The sequence below is a fragment of the Uloborus diversus genome, chromosome 8, assembly GCF_026930045.1.
Source record: "Uloborus diversus isolate 005 chromosome 8, Udiv.v.3.1, whole genome shotgun sequence".
NCBI classification, from domain to species: domain Eukaryota; kingdom Metazoa; phylum Arthropoda; class Arachnida; order Araneae; family Uloboridae; genus Uloborus; species Uloborus diversus.
In genome coordinates this window covers 30,886,381-30,906,816 of record NC_072738.1, presented here as the reverse complement: position 1 = coordinate 30,906,816, position 20,436 = coordinate 30,886,381, and the positions used below count along the sequence as shown (strand labels likewise).

The following is a 20,436-nucleotide window of genomic DNA, read 5'->3' as shown; positions in this document are numbered from 1 at the left end:
TTAACTAAGCCACTATCTTGTTGATAATTCACATTAAAAGTACGCTAGATTAAATTTTCTAAAAGAATTTGAGTCGCCAATAAAAGCGAAAGTCAGTAAATAAAAATTTAACTACAATACAATCACATATTTTTAATTCTATGAGCAGTACATCATATAGATGAAATTTTAAAGCTGAACGTGTAAAAAATTTGCACACAATTTAATTACAGTAAAATAATTAAATAACAACCAAAAAAAAAGAAAAAATTATTATTGTTTTAATTTTAACCGATCCTGTTATAAATTTGCATAAACGTTGCTACATTATTCAAATTCGTTTTTTATAGATGTTCCTGCATTATTTTGGGAAAACTTTCCTTCCATATTTCAATAGATTTCATTTGTTAGAAATAATAATAATTTTTCCCTTTTCCTTTGTTTATTCAGACGCATGACACAATTGTAATTTCAAGCATCCTTTGTTGTCTGCCTCACGTCACGCAGAAACATTTGGCGATAGTTCTTGGCGCGATGTTTTTCCCACCTGTTCTTCCAAGCAACCCTTCCACCTGAGGCACCAGTTTTAAATCCGGAGGATGATCAAAGCGAAATCTTTCACAGTTCGCATCGTTTGAGGAACACGCAAAGAATCTTCTCTAGTTTGCGCATGATGTTCTTATAGTTCCGTTTTTTTTTAATGAACGGAATATCATACCAGGATTAAGCTTGACTACTTCTACAATTAAAATCTGTACTGAGTGTTTTATTTTTAGAAAATTAAGACAGAAATATCGTCTGCTGCAATGAGCAAGAGGATATGCATCGTAGGGGGTGGTGCCAGCGGACTTACTGCCATTAAAGCATGTATAGAACAAGGTCTAACACCTGTTTGCTACGAATGGACAAAAAATGTTGGTGGGTTATGGCGTTATCGCGAAGAAGACATTGAAGGTTTAGCCTCTGTGATGCGGTCCACCATCATTAACAGCAGTAAAGAACTTAGCGCCTTTAGTGACTTCCCACCCCCAACGGAATACCCAAATTACATGCATAATTCCAAAATGATAAAGTACCTGGAAATGTACGCGAAGAATTTCGACCTTGTTCGATACATTCATTTCGAACATAAAGTAGACAATATCGAGCAGTCCCCGGACTTCGACTATTCCGGAAGGTGGGTAGTGTCCGTCCAGAAAGCTGGAGCTCAGGAAACATTCCAGGAAATGTTCGATGGAGTGATGGTGTGTGCAGGTCATCATGTGTTCCCCATAGTCCCGAAGTTCCCGGGACAGGATTTGTTCCAAGGTCGGATTATCCACACGCATTCGTACAAGAAGCCCAACGGCTATGACGATAAAAAAGTTCTGGTGGTTGGTGTTGGAAATTCAGGTGGTGATGTCGCAGTGGAATTGAGCAATATTGCTTCACAGGTAAGCATAGTTTATATTGGCTTTTACCATTATTGACTCAGAAGCTTTTCTTTAAAATGTAAATTTTGATGTCAGTTTTCAACCCCTTCATTTGAAGTTATGAAAAAATTAACCAAAAATGTTTATTGGGTAAGAAAGTGTACTATGGTTAAGAGAATTTAATACACAAAATTTCAAGTTTGTGGGCGAAAAATTACGAGCTATGATATGTCACATTTTCCGGACGTACATTTTTTAAATTAAAATTTCAGGTTAAAAACCGATGAAACCTAAATCTTCATTGTAAAATATTCTCCAAACAATAATGAAACATAATGTAAGCATTTGAAATGATTCATTTGATTTTTTCTTCAAAAAAAAAAAAAAGAAAAACCCTCGCCTTTATGATGAGAATCTATGGTTGGAAAAACCCCAGTCCCAATATCTTGATCTCTATTTGTTAGTGTTGTTAATCTCAAAACGGAAAAATTCTTCCACAGATAATAAGCAGAACGTAAAGAGTTGATTACAAAAAAAAAGAAAAAAAAAGTTTAGTGTCGTAGTTCGTTTAAAGTAGATAAAAGATAAGGAGCTGTTTAAATTTCATATCCGGTAAATTGAACACCAGGTCTGAGGTGGTTCATCGAGTGTACATAACTTCAAGCAAAAACTGAACTATTTACACGTAACTACTATTTAGTTAGTTGCCTTAACTAGCAAACGTTTTGCCAAACATGGACAAAACCATAAATTTAGTGTGGAAAAAATAACTATGGATTTAGTACATTTTCTTTCAACAGTCTCACAAAAAAATCTTCCCAAGATTTGACGCACATTCTACAGCTCTTTAAAGCTTTAAAAGGAACCTCGCGCATTTCAGTGTTTATGGAGTTAAACTCTTAATATTTTGTGACGTGATTTGGCAGAAAGCTTACCTAAAATTTTAACGAGAAAACATATTACAGTTAAACAGCAGGATTTCAACAAAGTAAACCAGTTAATTCAGTAAATCCAAAAACTGGTTTAGGCAAAAATATCGAAGAGATTAATGCAGTTTCTTTAACGCGGAGAGATCTTCAGACGGAAAAACAATTCTCTCTTCGTACGAGTATATTCTGCTGGAAAATTACGTAGCAGCTGAGAGATGGTTACATATCATTTTTCCATGAATGGAAATTGTTCTTTGTCTCCAGAATTTTCTAAAACTCAATCCGTAGAAGTTTTCTTTTAGCAATTCCAAAATGGATAATTCAATTTTTCAGTTTCGTAAAAGGGATATTTTGAATGAAGTGATTTTTCTTCTGAATAAAGGGGGGGATGGCTATCAAACTTTTAACTCCTCGAACCATTCTAAATCATATCTAATTTTGAAATCATTAAAATTTATGGAATTTTTAAGACAAATGTGAAAGAGGAAAATTGTTTGCTATTTCTAGACGGTCATATGCTGAAAAACCGGCCTTACAATACAAATTGCCATAACCACGCGCTTAAACCTTAAGTGGTGAGAGGATTTTTTGTGTGTGTAACGCAAGTGGTGGGGTGCATGCAACTATGATGTGGTGCACTGTGATTTGGTGCCGAAACGAGATTCCAAGGTTGCTTTTCTGGAAAAATCAATTTTCCTTTCGCATTAAATTGATCGCGATTTAGAATTCAATTGGCCTTTTTTATGTTACAAAATTTAAAATAACTCCCATATAAATTCATATATGCAACTCTAAAAAAGTTTTTAAATACAAAATTCCCATTCGTCTGGGATGTAAGATCTCGGCAGTTAAATGTTACGGCTGTGAGCTCCAAGGACAGGGGCGCCTCGATGGAAGGTCACGGGAGGCGACTGTGACCTCTCAAAATAAATTTGCCTAATTTGGAAAATTTTGCTGACGATTCAGCAAATTTTGAGACAACTTGCAATATTGCGATTATATTTTTAATGCCTGATGTTTTTTCTCATATGTAATGTAGATGTGGTACGTGTGCATGATCATATTTTATCATTCGGTAGAATACAAAATTTCTTTCGGTAAATTGGAAATTTCCCCTTCCCAAAAATGCAAGCACTAGAAAGAATTCAAATTCAAGGAAGACCCCTATTCAGAAGTCTTCTCTTTAATGTAGTGTTTTCGAAACTCTCTTGAGCAAGTTAAGGATGTTCTGTTGTTGGGTTCTGTTTCTCTCTCTAATTCTAGAATAGTTAATTCTCCTCCTCATTTGCGTATACTAAGAGAATCGGGTAATTTGTTCGTTGTTGATTAAGCAAAGCTAAATTTCCCAAGTTGATTTGTAACCTGCCACAAGAAACCTTCTCTACCAGTATATTAAGATGTATGTAAACCACAATCCTAGTTCCGTCAACTAGAAGATTTTGGTAGTCTTAACTGAAGAACTTTTAGGCAACTCTCCACAACGTTTTTAAGTATAAACTGCTTATGGTATATAACTTAAGATTAGCGGTGCCCAACTTTTTTTTACTACTCATATGCAAATTATTCTCGCGTGCCAAAATATAGAAAAATTCAAAATATTTTTAAATTTTATTTAAATAACATGTAAAACATAAGAGAACACATTACAAACCAATAATTGTTATCAGTATCCATACTTATTTTGTTAATCGACGACAAATTTCTGAATATTAGTCTCCAAATTTGACATTGTGACTAATCGTGTTTCAATATTTGTAACATTGAGCCGAAGAGACTACATGTAGCCCGTTAGCCGTAGGTTGGACACCACTTCTTTAGATAACGGAACGTGATTTAAGCTTAAAGTTACATACTTTACGTTTCGTAATTTAGCATACCGAATCTAATGACTTGACATCTTAATTTCATGTCCTGAGCTGAAGTAATTTAACATTTAAATTTTAACTAAAAATGTTTATATTGTTCTGATTGCGAATTAAGAATGCATTATCTAAATTCATTCTTGTAGGTAATGAAAGTGTTTTACAGCACTTGACACGGGCAATTTAAAAATTCGTCAATTTTCAGATTAATCTTCGTTCTGTCTAAGCGAAAATACCAAATGACTATTGGAAAATTTGCGAATTCGCCCCTGTATTAAGTCATGGATACAAACATTAAAAATGTTTTAATGCATAATTCCAATTCCGTGTGAGATCCAGAGACAGGGGAGCCCTTCATGGGAGGTCACTGCGACCTTTCAAAGCATTTCCTTATTCTTCAAATTTGGAAAGGGTACCAAAACATTAAGATTAATATATATATATACAGTGACCGCCGCTTATTAAAATCACATTCGTTCTCAGGACATTTGATTTTATAAAGTGGCTGATTTTATAAGCCGGCATACCTACATTTAAAAAAAATGAAATTTTGAAAACGAAATGAATTACGTCATTTGTTTTTGTTTGAAGTATTTCAAAATACAGTTGTCATTTTAACTAAACATGAGTTTTTTTTTTTTAAAACAAGAGTCTCAAAATATTGGCGTATTGCAGTTTGTTTAACACAATTGGAGAATAAAGATTCAATATCGTTTGAGAATTTACTAAATGTCTTGTAACATACAACATTATATTTTCTTCTTTGCTCTAAAGAGCATCATATATCATCAAGCGCTTTTCTCACATCCATTGAAGAGGCAAATTTGGCGCTGAGATTTCCTAATCTTCTGAGACCATAATTTCTTCACTTCTTGGAGTTTCTTTATCAACGTTTGATGTCCAAAATTTTGAATTTATAAAACGGCCATGGTGATTTTATTAAACGATGGTTTTAACATGTTTTGGTATTGCAATGATTCTGTTCTTCCAGCTTTGATTTTTAAAAGCGGCTGATTTTATAATCCAGTGATTTTATTAGTGGCGGGTACTATAGTGTTTCTTAATGATGGTCTAATGCCCTATTTTGCCTGTTTCTATACTAGATCATAAAAGAAGCAATGAAACCCCGTTTTTAACTTCCTTAAATCTATTTCTCATGTACGAGGCCAGGGAAAGGGGAGTTGACAAACTAAGACCCTTGGCCAAGCTTAGTATGTAAAATCTTAAAGGACAATGACGCACATGTGTTCCCGAAGTTTAAATTCTATTTTTTAAATAATGGAACACAAATAATTTAAATTGCTAATTTAATTGTTATTGAAGCAACATAATCTTTACTATTCATTAAAAAGTATGTATTTTTAAAAATCTTACTATAATTTTAGTTGAAAAATCTCGCAAATGAAATACGTAGATTGAAAACATGGCATGGTGTACTGTCATGTTTCTTTTATTCAAGATTGCTTTTTAATGGAAGATTAAATGAAAATAATCCTTTTAAATCGTCCTTACTACAGTCAATTCGCAACTACTAGCGCAATCTAGCGGGACCGAAGAAAATCTTAGACTTATCGGAAGGTCGACTTGCCGTTGGTTTCGGTTTACAAAGTTTTGGTAAGGAAGAGATAATACATTAAAAGTGCAGATAATCGATAATTTCAGGGCGTATAAATTATTTCGTAAGCAGAAAATGTCCCAATTTAGTTTAAAACATTATGAACAAAAATCAAAATACTTTCAATTCGTATTTCATTTTTCAACACTAATTCGCAATTTGAAGTTGCAATTAACATTTTTTTGTGATTCATTCAACAGAAAACTTTCACATATCATCCTCATCAGCCTGTTCTCCGTTTTATACAAACTCTTAGTTACAATACACGCTGCTTTAATGAAATTTTATTAAGTCGGAGTAAGTGCATTTTCTTTCATAAACTTCCTTAGTAGTTATTTCAATTTCAATAATTTCAGACCAGTTGTGTGTTTCATTGAAAAAGTTTCGTAGTTTTGCAAACAGTTTCGTACTGATGCTTCATTTTCGTCACTACGTGCAAACGAAAGAACTCATAAGCCACTTTTATTGAGAACTACTTCAAAAGGTGTCCTTTTAGCTTTAGGAGTGGATTGTGCAGGAATTGGAAGAGAAAGTAAAAAAAAATGTTGTCATGTTTACTTTTAATTTCTGATATTTTAGCTATCAAATTTCTAGTCATCTTTTGAAAAAGAAACTTTGAGTACATACTTTAGCATCATTGAGATATGACGGACAATTAACATGAGATTGAAGGCAAAAGGGTCGGGACCTAATTAAAAAAAATAGTAAGATTCAAGTTATCGGACTGCATCGGATTCTATTTTTGTGTTGAATAATAACATTTTGGAAAACTGTAGTAGCTTTGCTTCTGTAATGTACCATAAAGATACATGTCCTGTCCATTTACACAATCTACTGAACACTCTTTCACAAAACTTGACATTTACTTCGCCATTTAATATTTCGATGGACAAAAAATGTCCATGCTTTAGGCTCTTTAGGGCAGCGTTTCTTACATTGTGTTCCGCAGAGCTCCAGGGTTCCATGAAGTCAATGAAGGGTTCCGCATTCTTTTAGTCAACATATTCATTTAAATATTCAATTGAAATAAGTTCTGAAGGAGGCAATCAATCAGTATTTTTCGAATAAGCAGCAGTGAAAACATCAAAATGCATCGGGGCTATAGAGAACACAATTCTTGTGACTGACCTGTAATATATTAGTACAAGTACAAGAATAAATTTTCATTAAAATGACATTTAGTTAAAATTTAGAAATGTTACTTTTTGATGAAAAGCATTTGGAATATTTTTAGTTTTTATAGCAAGCAAGTAAGCCATTTTCGAATGCTGCGTTCGAACTGTACTATTGAAGATTAACTAGGGGTTCTGTGAAAAAAGTGAATATTAAAGGGTTTTACTTATCGAAGAAATTAAGAAACGCTGCTCTACGGTAAGGCTTATGATTTCTCAATATTGTTAATATATGAGATGCAAGAATCGTAATGATCAACCACTGTTTTCGTCGGAGAAAACTCTGGTAGAGCTGGTGCCGGAAGCGGTTTACCAAATATGGATATGTTACGATAAATTATGCTGATTGTAAACGCGCAGTTGACGATTAAAATTTTAAATAATTATTTCCTGAAATGTTAATACTAAATTAGCATATTCTTTCAGACCCGGTGATCTAGCTTTCAATGAAATAAATAAAGATAGGGAACAAAGATTCGGAAGCAAAACGTAAACAAGTTTTGAAAATAATTATACTATGCTTTGACAGAATGGGATAATAAAAATAAGTGCCCATCTGTTCATTAATTATGAACGTCTTTGTAGGGGTGGGGAAAGGAGATGAAAATTTATATTTCATGAACGAGGTCTGCATATATTTTAACTTCGTATTCGTGCAATAAAAAATTTTAGCCCATTTTATTTTTTTCGCGGTACCATATTTTAATATTTCGCTATAGCATCCAAATACAAAGTTAAAAGACAATTAGTCATCTAAATCAACACTATAATTCAAAGTATTCGCTTTGAAAAAAGATTTTAGAATTTGCAAAATAAGCATAATTTGAAACTAAAAATAATCCTTTGACACTCAGCGAAAGGGTAAATTATTTTCACTGAAAATTTGAGTCGGGGTTGCATTGGGTTTCTTATTTAGTCCCCTCAAAGGTAATTTCAATTTAAGGCAGAGTGCAGTTAAATCAGTTTCTTGGGGGGGGGGGAGGTAATTTGTGAAAATTGACAAAACGTCATTTATGCTACCGCTTTGTTTAACCCTCTTTTGGTGCATGATCTCAGAAGTAGAGAAACAAAGTTTACGCTGTTTTAGAAACAAAATTACAAGATTTTTTAAAAAAATAACTTTGTTTTTCCAAAACTAAAAATATAATATTTATAAAATTTCAAAAAGGGAATTTTTTTAAATTTGTATTTGATAATTCAATAAATGAAATTAAACTCGGGAATGATTATGTCCCGTACTGGTTCTTAAAAGTTAATGTAATTTTATCTTTTTTAAGTTAATTTTGAGAACTTAAAATAGAAAATGATCCTTATGAGACAAATTTGATAATTTGTATCTCAATACACTTAAAGTTGCCTCAAAACTCAGCAGTGAGTTGCAACACCCACTTTGTAAAAAGTTGCAAGAAGTTACATTTGGCTAAAGTTACCTCGACTAATGTTTGGTTATATTTATTTTGTTTTTCTTAAACATTATGTATATTTTCAATCAAGTCATCTGTTGTTCCGGGTTTCTTAGTTGGATGGCGTTGGAAAATCACTTCACATCTCCCACCAAAACCGAGAAGGTCTTGTTAATATTCGAGGTAGAAGTGGAGGAGTTGTCTTCAGTAGTCTTAAACATTATGTAATATCAGTCCTTGTTCAATTAGTGTTGTAATGCTGTAGTTGCCTTTTCCAACTGCGTCGGAAATCACACTAGTGGTCCATTAATCCTCGCGTACGAAGTTCTATCCTTAACCTCCAACGAGGTCTTGGCTGTGGCCATAAAAATGCGGATGTTCATTACTTCGCGTCAAGGCTAAAAAAAGAAGAAAAAAAACCATTGCGATTGAATATTTACGATTCAGCTACGAAGTCAGTTCTGGGACGTCAGTGTTTTCCATTGTGTACCTCAATTTTACGGGAAATTAACCATGGAGGATTGGAGAGTGGATTTCAACTAGCGTTAATCGAGTTAAGAGAAATGACTAAGTTGAATGCATGGGGTGGATTTCTTTCGTTGAAATAGACTTCGACTTGTGGCTATGTCATCTAGAATTTTTTTGTTTCAAATGGCGAGGAAAGGACCACAGAAGTCGGCGGGAACTGAAAAACCGAAACAGAAAATAAAGAAAAAATGACGTCGCTTAGTCAATCTTATGTCTGGTGATTTGCCATACTTTCGACAACGAAAGAAAGGCAGGGAGACAACGAAAGAAGCATGGCGTGGTCATGTCCATTTCCTTATTAGGCACACAAAAGACAAAAGGATCAGGTGCCAAAGTTAATTTGGAGCTTCTTTCGAAGACAATCGTGCGCAGACAAGAGTCATTGTATTGTTACCGATTTTATTTGCTACACATGTCATTTAAACTAGAGTTGAAATTTTTACCTATCCGTGTGAAAACATTTACCTCGTTCAAGAAGGACATTTTATAGATGCCCGTCATGTGAATTTTTCCCAGGAGTGGGAGTAAAGGGTTTTTATACGCAATGCATATTCAATCCATAAAACAATTCAAACCACTCCCACAAATATTTAAATACACCGATGAAGCCAGGCAGGTTCAATTATCCTGATAATCCCCCCTAAATGAATGTCCTGATTACTCTAAGTTAATTTTGTGAGTACTTTTGTTATTTGCTGATTTTTCTCACAGGTTTATTTGCTTATCTAATGTATAATGCTCATATATATAATAGCCAATGATCGAGTAACGCTCCTGACGTCATCGACAATGAAACTCGCGCCACGACATGATAATTTGATAATGTTTTGGTAATTTTTGACATGTAAGGAGAGGCTTTGTTGGGACAAGGCCGAACTGGATCCGGTCACTTAACTGTTTTAATGGTAAGACTGTGTCATTTCAGGGGAATAAAGAAAGGGAAAAAGGGATCAATAATGAACGCTATCTACTGGAGTTTAGGGTTAAAATTTCAGCTATCAAAACATCACCAAACAGGCAATTGCTTCGTTCAAATGTAGAAGCAATTTTCGCCCGTCATATCTTGACTGTCGATTTTCTAGTAATTACAGTAGTTAACTTTAACTTTGACTATTTTAAGTAATTACTAGATTTTACAACTTTCTTCTGATCCTTGAATATAGTTTTTGTATAAACACTACCGATTGGCAACCTTTTTTTTGACTGGGGCCACAGGTCAAAAGGCCCTTGAGAAACGATGGATTCACAGTCGCTTCGAACTTAAATTTTTGAGACGGGGAAGTCTGTTTACCGCATAACATTTCAAATTTTACCGAATGATAAAATACGAGCAATCACACATACTTGACATCCAATGTCAAGATGCATTAGGCATCGTAAAAAACAAAACATAAAAAGAAACAATATTCCAACAGTCTCCAAATTTGCCGAGTGAGAGTTTCTGGGTGCCCCTGGATGGATTACAAAATTATTTGCAAAATATTATATTTGCCAAAAAGCAATAACTTCGCCAATTTCGATCAGTTTCTGATTCGAATCCTTGAGTCGCAAAGCACGTTCAGCACACCCCATCTCCCTCTTCGCCACGTTCAGAAGAGCTTTCGGCCCCAAGTGACCCACATCTTCTCGGGGAACACTTTCTGACCCATTTACTCCCGGGGCACGAGCGCGGATGCTTCTACTGTTTCGTCATAGGTTTGTTTTTGCTGGAATCCGTTTTGGTTCGTTAGAACTCGGCACGCTGGCTTTTGTTTGGAAATTACTTTTCTTCTAAATGAAATCGACGACGTTTGTCTACTTGCGCGTTTTGAGCCCCCTCCCCTTTTATTTTTAAAGTTAAAAGCAGAGTAATTGCATTTTTCAAGAAGTTTGGAAACTGAAAATGAACTAGTTTGTTTGAAAAACACTTCTGTAACATTTTATTAAAAGTACTAACTATTTGTAATTTTTTTCCGGAACTTACCAAAAACTTAAATTGCTAATCGGAAAACAAATCATGTAACTTAATAGAACACACTAACTTATTACAGAATTAGAATTTTTAATGTACATGCTTTAAAAACGGTTTTCTTTCTATGAAGAAGTCAAGAAATTAGGGAATATTTGAAGATTTTTTTATCTCTGAATTGCTTTTTATTTTTCTGTAGTCTCTGTTTTATGACTAGTCTTGATTGATGCAAGCTGTAGTTTTTATTTATGCAACTAAAACGAGATATGTCTGACTTGACTTTAAGGATTCGGTTCAAATAAAATTTCCAAGAAATTGGAGATTAAAGACAAATGAAAATATCAATATCAAAACGACTTTCTACAAATTATCTTCGTTGTGCTATATCTTTGTTAGTTTTTGTGAGTTTCATATTTCATTTCAAGGAAGAGACAAATGAATTTTGCATTAACTCATAGTTACTTCTTGAAATTACGCCAGAATTCTCAAGTCATTTAGCAGGAACGAAAACAAAATGAAACAATCAAATGTTTTTAATTTTTCTTCATATCTGAAGCGGTATTCTTTTAATAAAAAAAATCTCTAAAAATGATTGCCAGGTTAATTTCCAGAGTGTTTCAAAAGAATATGTGACATGGTTTCCAACCAACCTATTTCGTGAACTGTTAGTAAAAAAAAAATATTTAAAATTAATATCATTTTTTTCTTAAGTTGCGTCATACTCTGCAAGTTTTTATTACCGATGCACTATGCATGTATCAACTACAAGCTAATTCAACTCTTAACATGGACAGACTGGGTCCCGCAAGAGGGCGCCGGCCTTGGCCTCTAAAGGGCGCAAAAAAGGTGGGAAAAAAGTGCAGAAGTTAAAAAAAAAAGGTGTAATAAAAAGGGGGAAACAAAGAAAAAGTAAAGGGAAAACGATGGTACAAACGTTTAAGAGTAAAAAAAATTTTGAAAAAAAAAAAATAGAACCGACTTCAAAATTGCTCTAAAAAGTGAAAAATAATTTTATTCTTTAAACACCATCGATAATACTTTTAAACATAATTTTTGAAGTTGGCGCAAAAACGATCGATAAAATCATTCACAGCCATAACTCAACTACAAGTATAAATTTAACCAGGTCCAGTTTCTTCACTACCAAATGCATTACGCATTGATGACAGCATATTTGAGTAACGATTAAATGTTTCGTTCCTAACTTTGGATGATTTTTTGATAAAAATATGAGCGAAGCATGGTTACAATGGATTTTACTTTTTGTTTTTGCGCCAACTTCAAAAATTATGTTTAAAAGTATTATCGATGGTGTTTAAAGAATAAAATTATTTTTCACTTTTTAGAGCAATTTTGAAGTCGGTTCTATTTTTTTTTCAAAATTTTTTTATTTCATTCTTTTTAGTGTAAATGTAGATATTTCAGTAAAAGTAAGAAGTTACTTAGTAAGAAGTTCGGCCCTATATCACTACATTGCTTTAGAAAAGCCTTTATTCAAAATTATCATTACAATTACTATTAATGTTACTCTTAGATGGCACCAAACTTTTATAACAATGAGTTTCATATTGTCGCGTAGATGAAGATAGCGAAGACAATGTGATAGCCAAATGACGCGAATACTCAAGCGTTAGTCTCAACTCGAGATCTTTATTCTGAACCACGAAGGAACGTTACATCTCCTTATATACAACTTGAGAAAGTGCTGGAACTTTCCAGACTTGGAAAGATACAGAAATTAATAGAACATTCGAGAAAATACGGGAAACAGTAGAAACGAAATTTTAGTAAAATTCACTTTGGGTCGGGATTTGAACCCGGGGCGCTCGTGTGGGAGGCGAGAATTCTACCACTGAGCCGCCGTTATCCACGAATGAAAAGTGCGAACTTCACTACAATATTATAGGGAAATTGCATAAAATTTACTGTTTTTTGCCCATAACTTTTTTCTAAAGAACAAATATGGTCAAACAAAGTAATGGGACCTAAGTTGAGCCATCCCCTATCCATCAAAAAAAGAATCATCAAAATCGGTTCACTAGGTGAGACGCTATGAGTGGACAAACAAAAAAAAACATACATACGGTATGAACTGATAACCGCCTCCTTTTTGAAGTCGGTTAAAAAGAAAATAAAGGGGAGTCGCAGAGGTTTGTGACAGCAAAAAAAATAATAAACAAGGAAGTTGCTCCAAAAAATAAGGTAAATAAAATTTTAAAAATAAGGAAATTTGCACCAAAGAATTTTAAAAATACGATATTTTTTAACAAATTGAAAAAAAAAACGAGAGGCTTAAGCTTGAGGGCGCAAGAGCGCATTGCCGGGAGGGTGCATCGGCAGGCGGGCCCGTCTGCCCCTGACTCTTAATAACCCTCTTTAGCCCCTGAAGAGGTTTAAAATGGACCTAACAAAACCTTTTACCTCCTTTTTCTGATTCCTTATAACAGTGAAGTTAAACGATGTCCATGACTTTAGATTCCAAAATAGTTCACTAGAAAAGTCTTCAAGAACATCTCGCTTGTCCTTGTCTGAAAGCGGCTTGGATATTAATGTTTGATCTTGTTGGTTGATTCGAAGGTTGAACAGTTGGGTTGGGGAGGGGAGGTTAATGTTGACGGGTGTAAGTTATTAAGGACTTGTGGATTCAAAATTATCTGGATAGTGTCGGTTGGTCTTAGTGACCGAACAGACTTTGAAAATTTTAAAACGCAACTTTAGGTTATTTTTAGAGACGTTATGGTGAGAGGTGTATTTTAGAAATTTACCTCTTGGAAATTTCGAAATTGAAATAACATAATTTCCAGTTATATTTGATGGTAACTTTTGAAAATGCGCGAGGCTCAGGGTCCCTCCCCCAGAAGTATTTTGAAATCGAAGTCTTAAAAGCGCATTTTAGACAATCTTTGACGCTAAAGGAAGGACCAGAGCTTGGGGGATGTCCCCAGGAACTATTTGATGTTGAAGTTTCAAAAGCGCAATTTTAGATTATAGCTTAAGACGTTATGGGAGGTAAGAAAATCACCAAAATTGAAAGCCTAATATGCTTTACTAGGCTTTTTGGTGACGTTAGCTGAAGGGAGATGGTTCTGTTTACGCAACGGAAATTTTTCTTCTTTGAGGAAATTTTAAGCTATCGTTTACAAATTTTGGAAAAGGGCAGGATATTCGCGAGCTCTCCCTGCGAAAAACATTTTAAAGCTATATTAGTCTATGTTGTTAGGCGATGGAAAGGTGGGAAGTTTCCTACTAGAAGTTGTTTGAAATTGAATTCCTCAAAAAAGCCATCAACTATAGCAGTAGGACTCGCTTTAGAATCTGGGACTTGCCCCATGAAATATTCCGAAATTAAAGGCCAATAAGCGCAATTTTAGGCTCTTTCGTCTCGTCAAGAAGGGTTATAAGATGCTTTTGGATCAGCGCTTAGGCACCTTGACTTGGCCGAACATTTCGGGATGGGTCCGGCACAGTGGCCCCTTCTTCAGGCTACACCACTGCACCCGAGAGAATTAAATCACGCTCCGAAAGGTACCTAGGTGCTCGCCCACGGAAATTTTTAGAAACGAGAAAAGCATTTTAAAGTGTATGAAGTACGAAATTAAAAGCCTAACAGCGTAACGTTTGTTTTTATGAGCTAATGGGGGTACAGTGCGCAACAGTGGCGCACTCAGAAATTTCTCAAGAGGGGTCCAGGATCGTAGGTCTACCATTGTCATATACTTCAACTCGCATCCAAACATTCTTTTGATTTTGTCGAAACAAAAAACATTAAAACAAAATTATTCAATAATTACTTAGAATTAGTTAATAAATAAATATATGAATAATAAATACTTAATTAAAAATAACAAAGTACGAAAATGAATGTGTTTACTCTTTTCGTAGTTAAAAATAAATCAACGAAGCAAAACCATCCTTCTAGAAAAATTTATATGTTCATATATACGGTTCGAATTTGTAAGGAAAGAAAATAAATTTTATTTAATCTGAAATTGTTTCCTTAGCTTGGAATAATTTTACGTACTATATAGTCGAATAAAAAAAAGACCTAATTGACTATATAGGATTATATTCAATTAAAAAACTCAAGGGCAATGGGAGGGGTGAACCCCTGGGCCCTCCCTTTGAGCGCGCCACTGGTGAGCACGCCAATGGCTTATTTTAAACAGCGCAGTGCTCACGTTTGCGTCTGTAGTAAGATAGTTTAAAAGCTTTCGAACGCAAACTCCACCTTTTCCTTCCGTACACTGTTAAAACTACAGGTTGCATTCGGCACCTTTCAGGGGCGAAACGCTTGTTCACCAGCGGCACCCAATACGGAGCCGAAATTTCACCTCTAACTAGGGTGAAAAACAGGCACCTTTCAAAAAGTAGGCAGCCGGGGTGAAAAGAATGAACCTTCGGAGAGAGAAATGGCACCTTTACTGTAGATCCTCCCCCCCCCTCCCCCGTATTGTGTGCGTTTTTGAATACAGTTGTGTATTTTTCTTTTTTTAATAGTTTTGTTTTGATTCATGATAGTCTACGTTTTGCACACTTTTCACATTGCATGAATTCAGTACTGGAAATGATTAAAACTTGTAATTACAGCATTTGACCATATTTCAGAGTTTTCAACATAGTTAAGAAGTGCTCATTGCTTTAATTCATCTGATCATTCTCTACATCAGTGTTTCTCAACCTCTTTTGACCCACGGGTCGGTAAAAACAAATGAAAAACATTGCGGACCTGTGAAATTTTTATCCTTTTCTTAAAAATAAATAAAATAATAATAATTATAATAACTCTCGGGGCGGTAAAAAACTTGTGAAAAAATTCTGCGTACTGATGAGTTTTTTTTTTTTTTTGTTTTACAAAGTAATATTAAAGATGAATAAAACAATAAATATCTACAGACTTTATTTGGTATCAAAGAGTTGTCACAAATATATTTAAAGTTAAAGACGAGTAATTATTTGAATAATCATAGTTAAGTTAATGATCATTTGTGAGAAATAACCGCACCGAAAGTAAAGTGTAGGTGTACTTATGAATTATTTACATGAACAGCCAAAAATATTCTGGGATATTAAAGTTACGATAAAACAAAATCGTTTCTCAAAGGTTCAACATTTCAATCAAAATAACAATAAAATAAAATGCGCATAAAAATTTTTCGACAGTTAAAAATTTAAAGAAACTCCTAACACTATCGAATAACCGCTAACAGGAAATGATTCAAACACTTGAACGAAAAAGCAAAAGAAAAAGATAGACGGAGAGAGATTTCTTTTTTATTTTTTGCACTCGCTACACGAAGCACAAGAATCATTTTTATTTAGGTTCTCACTTGTTGGTTATTGAAAATATCATTGCGGTTACTATTTCGGTGATTAAATGTTGCTTATCGAGTATTCAAGAAAATAATGATAGATACATTTAGTAGCGTTTTGTGTGAATGATGGAATTTTCACGATAGTAACGGTAACCTGAAAATAAACAACTAACGGTATTACGGTATCGTAACGGACTAACGGTAACTGAAAAGCATTAAACGTACTTTTAACTATGTTTGAAAGCCCTAAAAGCTACAAAGTGGTCAAAAGCTGTACTTACTTGTTATTTTAAAGAATTATCCTACAAAAGTTGAGATTTAATCCAATAGTGTACTTCATTCAATGTGAAAGACGTAGAAGCCACGCGTAGTGCAACCTATCATTCGTCCGCCATATTGAAGTGGTTGAATGGTGAATGTATGCCGGAAGCGCATGCGCCAGCAAGTCATTTAGCGATTGCTTGCTGTTTTGGCACCCCTGTCTACGACTGTCTGCTACTTTCGCACCTCTGCTTTACTTCCTGGCCAATATGGCACCCTTGGTCACCATGCTTTCACCTTAGGGGGAATATATTCACTCGTCTGGACCCTCTAGTTATAACAGTGTATGGTAATTGCAATACTGGTATACCTATATGTCGAATACCGGTATTTAGAGTTGATTTACAATTTTGAAATAACGGCATTTGTTGAAAGTAGTAAAAAGTTTTAATTAAGGAGTTTTCAATTTAACATATTAGAAATCTAATGCTACTTAAATTAAGCTTCAAATTTATTCTTTCTCGATGAGATGGTACCGAAATCAATCTATAAATTAATAAAATTTATTTTATAAAAACACAAATTAATAGAATATCTTTAAAAAAAAAGCAGTTGTATCCGTAATAAACTACTACGGAAAGATTGGTGCCATTGCCCCGAAAGGTTGGACTTAACAGATAAGACAACAAAAGATTTACAGCACATAGAGGAAACACCCAGGGCACCGGCGGGAATCAAACCCGCAACCTCCGGCTTGTGAAGTGAAACTTTTGCCATGGAGCCACAGAAGCTCGTAAAAGTAGTACCATGTTTTTATTTCTTTCCTTTTGATCACTCACTTGCCTTTTTATAAAATTTAATTTCAAGAGAAATTGCAAGTGTATTTATGCTATGAATAATTTAATCCAGCTGTCAATTGCAGCAGTACTTTAAAAAATATTTATTTAAACTGCCTTGAATATTTGTCAACTATGGGCAACTTTTAATGATCAATTTTCACATTTTATACTAACAAGAAAAATTTGGTATTGTGTTGTCATCAGTATTGGTGCGCTGTACTGTCTCGCTATTCAGGTGTTTATTTGGCGGGACTGTTTTGCGTCTGCACAGTGGGAATAACAGGTACTACCATAAATTTAAAAATAAGTTCTATTTATGAAAGCAAATTTTTCACCTGATATTATTAGAACTAATTTTATTTGCAGCAAATTACATGATTATGAAGAATATTTAACATAATAAAAGGAACTAACAAGATTAAATTAAGTTTTTATGGCAAATTTTAAGCCAAAGGTTTTATAAAAAGGACACAAACCTGTCCAGATCAGAAGGACATTGTTGGAAATGTTGTTAATACTGGAAGAGAGCAGTCTCTCGAAGAAAAATTAAAGCTAGCTGCAAATTACAAAAAAGCCATACTCAAAATAAATGAAACACACACGTTTTGAAAGATGTATCCAAAATCGGCACGCAAGAGACTGAATTATTTGAAGATGAACGACTAACCAACGCAATTAGAGCAGGTGTATCGCATATTATTAACTAACAGCGAGAACTCAGAAAGGGTATTTTAAACCGCGGGAAGTGTATGCACTAAAATGAGTTCTAGGCTAAGTGACAATTCAATAGATGCTTTATGCTTCTTGCAATTGCCGATTTCTAATGAGAACATTTACTCACAATAAATTTTCGTAATTATAATACAGTAGACCCTCGTTTTACGCGGGGATTACGTTCCACGGAAATGCCGCGTAAATCGAAACCGCGTAAATTAAGACAATATTAGTGTTAAAAGAGAAGTTAGGTTCCATAGGTTTAGAAAGAAAACCTTCATTCTAGTGATTAACAGTATAATAAGTTTTATGTGTACTTTTATTGATTTCTATGCACAACATGCATAAAGAACCTAAATTTGCTTCATGTTCTGTTAATAAAAAGGAGCTGGCTATGATCGTCTTTTGGCAGTCATTAAGAATTTCTCTGTAGTTCTTTGCAGACAATTAACGCATCCATTTCCATGATAGAATCTTCCTTCACTAACAAATCAGAAACATCATTTCTATTCTCTACGAGTGGATCAAAATTCTCAATGTGAACGTTTTTGGTTGTGAGTTATCGATGTCGGTATCCTCGTTGGTTTTATCCTCATTTGTCACTCCTAAAAACTCTTCTTCCAGTGAGCTCTAAACTGTGTGCCGACTCTGAACTGTGCGAGTTTAATAACTTTACTTCGGGAAAGAGTCTAGAACCAATCGCATAAAATGTCTCCAGTGGCCAAGCTGGATTGATAGCACGCCAAAATGTAGTTTATTATCTGTAATCTTTAGGAGTTTGGATTTTCAAAAAGGGGAAAGTTTTATCTTATTGCATTGCCGCATCCGCGTAAAACCGAAACTCATCCGCGTAAAATAAAGGTGTCAAATCTTAAACCGCGTAAAATCGAAATTGCGTAAAACGAGGGTCTACTGTACTTTTTTCACAAAAGTATGAATGATGACAAAAAATAACGCGTTTTGATAAGTTAAGATTTTTCAAATTCCGGTATTAATATCGGTATTCCACTAATACCAAATACCGGTATTGCAATCCCTACTTGCGTAAATTAATCAACGTATTAAAAAACTTCAAATGGCGTTGCAACGATTAAGTGTGTGACAAAAACTTCCGATTTAAATATTATTAAAAATTAGCGTAAAATTATGTCAAATCAAATTTTATAGATATTAAGATTTTGTTGTTTTATTTCAACTTAAACTCCCCGCCTCGAAAAAAAAAAACTTTAAAAAGCTGCATCGTTTTCAGAATTCTTTTTTTTAGAGATTATAGTACACGGCTCCGCTATGCCAGTATTTTTTTCCCCAAATATTTTCCGTAAAAAAATTTTACTGATTGTGATAACTGCAAAGCTGGTGAAATTGACACAGCTGTGAACCTACTACTTTGGTGCTGTGCCGAGTTAGATTACTGGCATGTGTCACGTTCAACAACTTGTCACGTGAACGTGCTGAAATTCATAACAATAGGTTTCCGTCGGCACTGATGTTAAAAGGAAAATTTTTAGAGAAGTAATTTTCAATACACGTGTTTAATTTCAAGTAACAACTAGATTCATTGTGTTTTTGAGAACGAACAATAGGTTCTGGCTTTGACAATTCTTAAACTTTCGTTCTTATCTGTTTTCTATAATCTCGAGGGCAAAATTGATATGAACGTAATTCCATTTTCCCTTCAGTTCTTGGAACAATTGTTCGAAAACAAAATGATGTTCCTCTAAGACACAAAGTATGCTATCTTTTGATCAGTCGGGTTTTAGTCCATCAAAGCCACTTGATGTGGTTTTCGTATGCAAATGTTAGATACATCGGGCAATTTATTCTTTTTAAATCGATTTTTCTTCAATTCCATAGTTACTAGTTACACAATGTGTAGCTAGAATGAATGTTGTTTGACAATTACGTTAATAATACATTTATAAGTCACTTTTTTTTATGAATTTCTCAGCTGTACGTCTATTTTCAAAAGTCTGGCGAAGGAATCTACAAATATTAACTTCTTTAAAAAGGGGAAAAAGCTCCTTTTATAAGTCTGAAATTAACGATATAATGAAAAATGATAAAAATTGATAGATTTGTATTTAAAGAAAAATTGCCTTAGGAAGTGGGTTTTAAAGTTTTTCTTTCATGAAAACTGATATGGAGCTTCGAATACGGAGGGAGTCGACTGGAGTCAGCTGTCTAGTTTGAGGTAGTGTCCTGAATTTTTTTTAAAGAACGTCTTTTAATGAGTGATGACGAACAATTAAATTGCCTTTTTTTTTTTTTATAAAGTTCGCTTTCAAAATGCTGCTCATTTAACCTGACGCCCCCCCCCCCCCTTTTTTTATGCACCAGCCGCCTAGGGGATTCAAGGTACATATTCTGGTATAAGACACGACTCGGCCGGCAGACAACTTCCAATGCGCAATTCTTCTTTTTCTCGGATTGCGCATGCGCATTAATTTGTCCACCAGTAGGGT

The 20,436-nt window shown here is 34.3% G+C and overlaps 1 protein-coding gene across 1 annotated transcript in view; it reads left to right on the top strand.

Annotated features, from left to right (window-relative positions):
* The first annotated feature begins 637 nt into the window (after nucleotides 1–637).
* Nucleotides 638–20,436, top strand: part of LOC129227770 (flavin-containing monooxygenase 5-like) — a 35,719-nt gene continuing 15,920 nt past the window's right edge. Inside the window, exon 1 of the mRNA XM_054862377.1 lies at nucleotides 638–1,412. Coding sequence (XP_054718352.1) covers nucleotides 786–1,412 — 627 coding nt within the window. The 5' untranslated portion in view covers nucleotides 638–785. The remainder of the gene's footprint in view (nucleotides 1,413–20,436) is intronic.